The sequence below is a fragment of the Tupaia chinensis genome, unplaced genomic scaffold (assembly GCF_000334495.1).
Source record: "Tupaia chinensis unplaced genomic scaffold, TupChi_1.0 Scaffold000360_1, whole genome shotgun sequence".
Lineage (NCBI taxonomy): Eukaryota > Metazoa > Chordata > Mammalia > Scandentia > Tupaiidae > Tupaia > Tupaia belangeri.
The window spans coordinates 1,529,460-1,538,908 of record NW_006159856.1 but is presented as its reverse complement, the minus strand read 5'-3'; the positions used below and the strand labels follow the sequence as shown (position 1 = coordinate 1,538,908).

General features: G+C 38.7%; 1 protein-coding gene across 1 annotated transcript in view; it reads left to right on the top strand.

Moving 5' to 3' along the window:
* The window catches only part of POLN (DNA polymerase nu), a 280,130-nt gene that overhangs the window by 72,964 nt on the left and 197,717 nt on the right, over positions 1–9,449 (top strand). Inside the window, 3 exon segments of the mRNA XM_027773586.1 lie at positions 5,772–5,851; positions 8,656–8,659; positions 9,408–9,449. The exon segment at positions 9,408–9,449 is cut by the window's right edge and continues 434 nt beyond it. Of these exon segments, the coding sequence (XP_027629387.1) occupies positions 5,772–5,851; positions 8,656–8,659; positions 9,408–9,449 (126 nt within the window).

Sequence of the window (9,449 nt, the reverse complement as noted above, 5' to 3'; positions counted from 1 at the left end):
TTCTTTTGGCCTGCCACTACCACCAGGCAAAGGGCCAGGAATGGTGGCAGAGAAGGGAGCTGAAAGTGGAAGGTTCTGCACACTCTCCGAGGCTTCATCTTATCTTGTATGTCATATTGACCAGTTCCTTTATAACTAATTCCAAGCCACCAAGGAAGTCCTTGTTTATCCTTTACTGTTTAATAATGTACTCTGTAAGTGGGGAGAGCTTCCACTATTTTCATATACCAACCATAGCCTGATCCTGAGTCATTCCTTTGATTTTCAAATAATGTTCAATTACTCTGTCTTCACAGTAAGCATGGGATGCATGTTCCTGAAGTGTTTTCATTGGAAAAGCTGGTAGGGTCTTCAAATCTTTCCTGGCATTTTCATCACAAAGGCCCTGCAGTAGTTGGACACCATTTTCACTGTAGGGCGCGTGCGCTCGCCAGACAGACAGACAGAGACATAGAGACAGAAAGCGAGAAATCACCCCCCAGGGGGGATAGTCACACCGCAATCCCTTCTCCTCCATTCTCCTCTCGGGATCTTGGGCACGCACGCACACGCGCCCGGCGTGAGTTTTAAGCCACCGGGTCTGGGACATGAACCGCGGTCGACTACGTGGGAGTCCAGTGACATAGCCATTACGCTAACTGCTGGTTCCCAGGATATCATTGTTTTTTAAGACTGTTCTTTTTTTTTTTTTTCCCTGATGGTAAGCTGCTTTAGTTCCCAGTATATTCTGGTTATCAGTCCCTTATTTGATACATAGTTTGCAAATATATTCTCCCTTTCTGAGGATTGTCTCTTCATGCTAATTATTGCATAAGCTTTTTAGTCTGATGTTGTCCCACTTGTCTATTTTCAGGGTTATTGCTTGGGTTTTGGGGGGGGTCTTATTTAATAAATCTTTACTTAATCCAATGTCTCCAAGAATTTCCCCTGAGTTTCTTTTTTTAAATTGATTTATTTTACACTTGTTCACTGTACATCATCACAGCATACAAAATGAGATTTTTCCATCCAGAATATACTATATATTGGCTTAATCAATGATATACATGTTATCATCAACGAATAATTTTTCCTTTCTTATTCTTGTTTATTTTGCACCCCCTCCCATTCCCTACTTCTTTTTTTTTTTTGAGAGTTTTTTTGCTGTAGAGCACGTGCGCTTGCCAGAAAGAGAGAGACAGAGAGATAGAAAGTGAGAAATCACCCCGCCCCCCGCCCCTGAGGGCATGACCATGCCGCAATTCCTTCTCCTCCATTCTCCTCTCGGGATCTTGGGCATGCATGCACACGCACCCGATGTGAGTTTAAGCCACTGGGTCCAGGACTCGAACTGTGGTCAGCTACATGGGAGTCCAGTGACATAGCCATTACACCAACTGCTGGTCCCAGTTTCCTACTTCTCACCCTCTGCCTTTTCCCATCCTCCTCCTACACTGTCTCTGGTATCTACAGTTGCTTTCCATGCCTCTTTTTTTCCCCATATTTTACTGATATACAAAAAAAAAATAATTAAATACTTTCACTAGCAAGTTCAGCTGATATATACATATCTGTGAATACATGTCTGACTTTAGGCGTAAAACTCAATGAGTAGAATGAACTATAAAGTAGCACCTAGCTGAGGCTATTTAGCTTACTGTGGCCATTAAATAGGTATTTTTTAATGCACTTTTTTCATGTCAAGAAAAGCAGTTTTGGCTTTAGTAAATTAAAATCACAAAATCTTAAGAGAAATTTGCTTAAGACTTAAAGCCAGGTAAAAGATTAGGATTCTTTTCAAATAGTAGGTAGATGAACAACTTAAGAGAATAGAAAAATAATGAGGGACCAGCAGTTAACATAATGGCTATGTCGCTGGACTTCCATGTAGTTGACCACAGTTCGAGTCTCGGACCCACTGGCTTAAACTCACGCTGGGTGCATGTGTGTATGTGCCCAAGATCCCAAGAGGAGAATGGAGGAGAAGGGATTGCAGTGTGGCTATCCTCCCTGGGGGGTGATTTCTTGCATTCTGTCTCTCTGTATATCTGTGTCTCTCTGGAGAATGCATGCACCCTATAGCAAAAACTTCTCCAAAAAAAAAAAAAGAGAGAATAGAAAGAAACCTTAAATCTGAAAAACAAAGCATAGGAGAAAATCAGTCATGTTTTAGTAAAAAGTCGTAAGTTCTATTTCACCAGTTCAGTCTCATTTAATTAACCTCTGATCCGTTGTGGTCCAATCTTTCTGTTTAAATTCTGGAAGTTAACATTCAAGTCTGGACTTGTCCCTATCATTAAGTTGGCCATTTTCCTTGTTGTTTTTTGGACTCTTATCTTTGTGTGTCTGTCTTTAGTTTTCCATATAGCATTTCCTTTAGAACTTCTTGGGAATTGGAATGGTGTTGGTAAATATCTTCAGGTTTTGCTTATCTGAGAATGTTCTTGTCTTTTCTTCCCATATGAAGGATAATTTTGCTGGATATAGAATTCTTAGTTGAAATTGTTTTTCACTCAACAAGGCTGATGCTTTGTAGGGTCCTTCGTATTTCTTGGGTCTGGATATTTGAATGTCTCTAGGTTTGGAAAGTTTTCTTCCAGAATTTCATGGAAAGGATTATTAATAACCTTATTAGTTTCTTCACCTTCTGGGATACTGATGATCCAGATGTTTGCACATTTAATGGTATCTAGTATTACTCATAGGTTATTCTCATTTTGGGGGGTTATTTTCTCAGTCTTTTTGTTGAATTTTTCCAGGTCAGAGGTTCTGTCTTCTACATCCGAGATTCAATCTTCTGCATTTCAATCTTCTGCATGATCTAATCTGCTTTTAATACTTTCAAGAGAGGTTTTGATTTCCTATATTACAGCCTTCATCACTAACAATTGCATGTGATTATTTTTTATGGTGTGCATTTCCTCTTTTAACTCATGCAAGAACTACCTCACCTTCTGGAACTCACTGACTCTTCTCCTGTATCTTCTGGAGTTCATTGTCTCTCTTTTGCATCTCTATTAGCTTTGTCGCTATGAATATTCTAAATTCTTTATCTGTCGTTTCCACAAGTTCCATTGTACTGTCTGTCTATGAGGAGTTGTTCTTTTCCCTTGGGAGAGAGACATTTTCTTTTTTTTTTTTTTTGGAGAGAATTTTTGCTATAGGGGGCATGCGCTCGCCAGACAGACAGAGAGAGACAGAGAGACAGAAAGCGAGAAATCACCCCCCAGGGGGGATGACCATGCCACAATATCTTCTCCTTTATTCTCCCCTTGGGATCTTGGGCACGCATGCACATGTGCTCGGCGTGAGTTTAAGCCACCGGGTCCGGGACACGAACTGCGGTCAACTATGTGGGAGTCCAGCGACATAGCCATTATGCTAACTGCTGGTCCCGAGACATTTTCTTTTTTTTAACATTTTTTTTTTGGAGAGGTTTCTTTTTTGCTATAGGGTGCATGCGCTCGTCAGACAGAGAGAGACAGAGAGATAGAAAGCGAGAAATTACCCCCCCAGAGGGGATGGCAACGCCGCAATCCCTTCTCCTCCATTCTCCTCTCGGGATCTTGGGCACACACGCACATGTGCCCGGCGTGAGTTTAAGCCACCGGGTCCGAGACTCAAACCACGGTTGACTACGTGGGAGTCCAGCAACATAGCCATTACGCTAACTGCCAGTCCCTCTTCCTAATTTCTTGAAGTTAAATCTGAACATTCAGAACTGTGCAGGAGGAGGTGATCTACAATCTCTCTGCAGTTCTCTTTCTCTCCCTATCCTATCGGTCTGGTGAATTTGGGGTCTTGAGGGTGAAGTCTGAGCGGAAACTCTTCAGTTGTCTTAGCCCCCTAAAAGGGATTGCTCACAGCTCAAATGCAGATTTCTCATTTTCCCTCTGACTAAATTTCTCTCTCTCTCTCTCTCTCTCCTCGTACATGCCCTAAGACAAATACTTCTTAAAGGAAAAAAAAAACACAAAAAACACCTGGCAGATCAGGACAAACTGGAGGGAAGTTGGATTTGGAGCCTTAGTCCATTTCTTCTGGAGCAGCTCACTCTCCTCACTTCTCTGATCATCTTGGGTCTGGCACTAGCTTGTAGAACTCAGGGAGACAAAGGATAGGGTGTGGGGCAGGAAGGAGTTGGAAAGTACACACCTGGAAGACTAGGTAGGACATGTGGGTGGGAGAGTCAGAGCCCACTCTACTTATTAATCTATCTTTTCTATTGAATTGGAACACTATATTTGTAAATTTTAAATTCTTTTGAAGTTCTCATAAATCTTGGGATTGGTCTTTGGATTGTCTGTTCTGTCCTAGAGATATTTTCATCTATTTTTATTCCAATACCATGTTGATTTGACTTTAGTAGCTTTATAATATGTTCTAATAATCCAGCAAGGCAAGTTTTATTTTCTTATTTTTTTCAATAATTATTTTACTTAACTTCATTTATTTATTTATTTTAATTTGACCAGAGAGAGAGAGAGAGAGCGAGCAAGCCAGTCTGGGACTCGAACAGTGGTCAGCCACATGGGAGTCCATCACCTTTAACCACCATGCCACCTGCTGACCCCATTTTATTTTTAATAATTATTTTATTTAACTTTATTTATTTGTTTGTTTTAATTTGACCAAAGAGACACAGGACAAGTGAGCGAGAGAGAGGAAAAGTGAGAAAGCAAGCTTCAGGTCCAGGACTTGAACCGTGGTTGGCCATATGGGAGTTCAATGCTCTTAACCATCATGCCACCTGCCAGCCCCTATTTTTTAAAATGTTAATTTCTTGTCTATTTTCAGATACATAGTGTTTCATATACAGTTTGAAATTATTTTATTAGGTTAAAAGACCCCTGTAGGCTTTCTAATTGGAATTGTATTTAATTTATATTTGGAAGAATATATATATCCTAATGCCATGTTTTTCCATTTGTGCAGATACTATTACCATCTCATAAAATTTAAGTTTTCATTATTGATGGCCTTGTGTCTTTTTTGTTAATTTCCCCCTAAGTATAACTTTTTTTCTGTTGTAAATAGAGTATTCTCCCCTATTTGTAGTTCTTGGTTGTTATTGTTCCTATTTAAGGAACAGATGGTAAAGAGCACAGACTCCTAAGTCATATGGCCTAGAGTTGAATTCTGGTTTTATTGTTTACTATTCAGCCCAAGTTTGTTAAAATTAAAACAAGATTAAAGAAATGGTTGTGAACTAGCAGGTGTGTGGTGGTTAAGGCACTAGTCTCCCACATGGGTAACTGTAGTTTGAGTTCCGGATCTTGTGGCTTGCTATTTCACTTTCTCTCTCTCTCTCTGTGTTTCTCTCCAGTCAAATAAAAAAATACATTATGAATAAAATTGAATAAAAATAATTCTTTAAAAAATTAAATGGTTGTATTGATGATGTTTTACCGAACCTCTATTTGTTCCATTGTAGTATGATGTAGTCTAAGAATTTCCTCAAATTTTTAATACTTACATGCTTTCTATAAAATGTTGATTTCAGGTTTTCAGAATCAATGAAAATTTTCAAATGCAAATGCCAAATAATGATTTTTAATAAACATTTCATATTACATAGATCTGCCTCCAGAAAATCTAAAGATACTTTATATGTTTATTACAATGATAATAGGAATTTTGGCTGTGAATTTTATTATAGTATTTTAAGTAAGTTAAAATGAGTAAATTCCATGATTATAGAGAGCATTTTCAGTGTTTGACTAATTATATGACTTAGATTTCAATATTTCTTTAATGTTCTATATCTATATTTTTTGGTTGTTTTTTAGAAGCTACAGAAGTAAGAAACAAATCCAGTGTTAATTATTCAATAGTACTTGAAGATGAGAAGACTCAATCCCTGGGAAAAAAGGTAAACCATTGCAAATATGGAAAAATCTATGGGGCTTAGATGATGGTACAGCTGTAAACTCCATGCTCTATAAGTCAGTCCCACATGGGAAAGTCACTGTTCAAGTCCAGAGACCTCTCTGAAAACAGGCATTCATTTGCCCTTGATCTGGGGCTGGATCATGAGGTCAAGACCTTGTTGGAGCCACTCTTTCTGTTTCTCTTGCTCATGGAGTAAACAAACAAACAAACAGATAAATAAATTGTTTTAAGTATATGAAAATTTCTGAACAGATAACATTCATTGGCTCAACAAATAGTTAAGTGTCCTACTATGTGCTAAATACTGTGGATACAAGTTTAAAATAAAGAAAAGAAGTTCTTGCTCTCCAGCAGCTTATAGTTAAATTAAGATGAGGGGAACAGGAAGACAGAGAATTACAATAGATCTATTTAATACAGTATGTTAAGTGCCATGGTAGAGATCAGTTCAGAGTGCTCTGGGAACAGGAGGGACATCTAACCCTCCTTTTGTTTTGTTTACTTTTGCTTTTCTGTATAGTAAGGAGAGGAGTCTGGGATGTATTTCTAAAGTATGAAAATCTTATCTGAGTTGAGATCTACTGGATGATTAGAAGTTGGTTGGCTTAAAGATTCCTGTTTGTAGAGAGTGGGGAAGAAAATGTTGAGAAAATGTTGCAGGTTAAAGGAAGAGACTCTGCTTGGAACTTTGGAGTAGTGGAAATAAATTCAGAAAGGGAGGGATATAAAATTCACAAGGATAAGTTACACAGTTTGGTCTAGAGAGGAGGGATAATGAGATCACCATTTAAAATATATGTACTACAATTAAATATCGCACTCTGAGAACTTAATATCCCTAATTATCTCTTTTAAAAATACACGGGCAAGAGATTGTTCAGCAGTCAGAAATTTTATCTTTACTTTTTCTTTTGAATTTCTTTTCTTGTATATTCCTACACAAATTTTTAATTGATACATTGGGTTGTTGGAAAAGTCATGATGTATTTTTTCTGTTTTTCTGTGCAAAAATGCATGTGACTTTTCTCACAATCTAATAATTTTATGATTGAAAATCATAATTTTATGATTGAAAATCTGTTCTTGAAAATCATATAATATTTCTCTCAAGTAGAAATATGAGTATAGATTTAAATATTTCATGGCTTATGACCAAGTATTAAAACATTTTCTTTTTTGTTTGTGTTTGCTTTTGTTTATAAGCTAGAGGGCACATGTGCTCACCAGAAAGAGGCAGAGATGAGAGAGAGGGATCATACCTCAGTGGTCATACCTCAATCTCTTTTCCTCCATTTCTTCATGCTGTTGATATTTTGGGTGAAGATGCATACATACCCTGCACAGGGCGCAAGCACTCACCAGAAAGACAAAAAGACAGAAAGCAAATCACACCCTGGTAAAGTGGTCATGCCACAATCCCTTCTCCTCTAATCTCCTCTTGGGATCTTGGACACATACACACATGCACCTGGCATGTATCAAGCATCTGGCTTTGGGACTTGAACAACAGTTGACCACATGGAACTCCAGCAACTTAATCACTACATCACCTGCTGGCCCCTACCTTGCATGTTGTTCAAACCTCAGGGCTAGGATTTGAACCATGTAGTCATCCATGGCTCCCTTAATCAACGGCCATGGGACCAGACCAAAGCATTTTCTTTCTTTTTTTAAAAAATAATTATGTATTCAGTTTTATTTATTTATTATTATTATTAGTTTAAATTTGCTATAAGGCACATGTGCTCACCAGACAGAGATGAAGAAAGAAAGTGAGAAAGCAAATCACCAGGTCCAGGACTCAAACCATTGTCATCCACGTATGAGTCCAGCACTTTAAACACCACACCACCTGCTGGCTCCAACATTTTCTTTTAAGATTATTTGTAAAGTGGGACCAGCAGTTAGCGTAATGGCTATGTCGCTGGACTTCCACGTGGTTGACCGCAGTTCAAGTCCTGGACTCGGTGGCTTAAACTCATGCCGAGTGCATGTGTGCATGTGCCCAAGATCCTGAGAAGAGAATGGAGGAGAAGGGATTGTGGCGTGGCCATCTCCCCAGGGGGTGATTTCTCGCTTTCTGTCTCTCTGTCTCTGTCTCTCTCTTTTTGGCATGCACATGCACCCTAGAGCAAAAACCTCTCAAAAAAAAAAAAGATTATTTGTAAAGTACTGTTGGGATCTTTTTTCTTTTTAATTATTTTTAATTATTTTTTGGAGAGTTTTCTTTTTTTTGCTATAGGGCGCATACGCTCGCCAGACAGACAGAGGACAGAAAGCGAGAAATCACACCCCAGGGGGGATGGCCATGCCACAATCCCTTCTCCTCCATTCTCCTCTCGGGATCTTGGGCATGCACGCACACGTGCCCGGCGTGAGTTTTAAGTCACTGGGTCTGGGACTCGAACCACGGTCGACTACATTGGAGTCCAGCGACATAGCCATTACACTAACTGCTGGTCCCCAGTACTGTTGAGATCTTTAAAAATTTAATGGAAAGTACATACTATGAAAAAACCATGCATGGATTTAAATTTTTTTCTCCATCAAGATAAACTTGTACTTTAATTCCATTTTTTCATGAACTTTTTGAAGTACCCTAGTATTAATATGAATTGTTCAAAGCAACATATTTATGTTACAAATTTGCAAAATAAAAATTAAAAATAAAGTGTTACTATAAATGAATCCTATAATGAAATTAATAGGGTTGCTTTTTCCTGCTTGGGTAATTTGTGAATCTATTAATATATGGTGTACATAGCTGGAATAAGAAAGTAAGAGGACGGTTGTTGAACTGTGTTTTAAAAAAAACTTTTAGTAAGTACATTAACATATTATCAAATAGTTGTGATGATTTAATTTTCTCTATAAATAACCTTTTCTTTGAGTTGTGTGTAATTGATCTTCACTCATACACATATGTAACATGCTCTCATGACATCTTATCATTCCATTCATTCTATATATGATTTACAGAACAGTAGCAGGGTGGTGTTTTGAGCTCTTGCCTGCTTCACTTTCACAATTTAAGTATGCACACTTACTCCTAGTTAAATGAAATCACTGCTCTAGAAAACACTACATAGTTTGGGCGTGGTGGCGGCCGCCCTATGGCAAAAACACTACATAGTTAGAAAGTTCGATTATAGGTAATATGCATCACCTTAGCCAAGATTTACCAAAAATTAGTTTGATTTATAGACCTGTCTTACAAGTCCCTATTCCCTTTTTTTGGAGAGTATTTTTTTTTTTTTTTGCTATAGGGCACGTGCGCTCGCCAGACAGACAGAGAGAGACAGAGATTCAGAAAGCGAGAAATCACCCCCCAGAGAGGATGGTCACGCCGCAATCCCTTCTCCTCCATTCTCCTCTCGGGATCTTGGGCACGCACGCACACGTGCCCAGCGTGAGTTCTAAGCCACTGGGCCCAGCAGCGGTCAACTCCGTGGGAGTCCAGCGACATAGCCATTACGCTAACTGCTGGTTCCCACAAGTCCATATTCTGATGAAATATTTTCTATTTCTGTAAGGAGTTAAATCTTTAACAAGCTAGACCTCAAGAGATTCCTTCACAC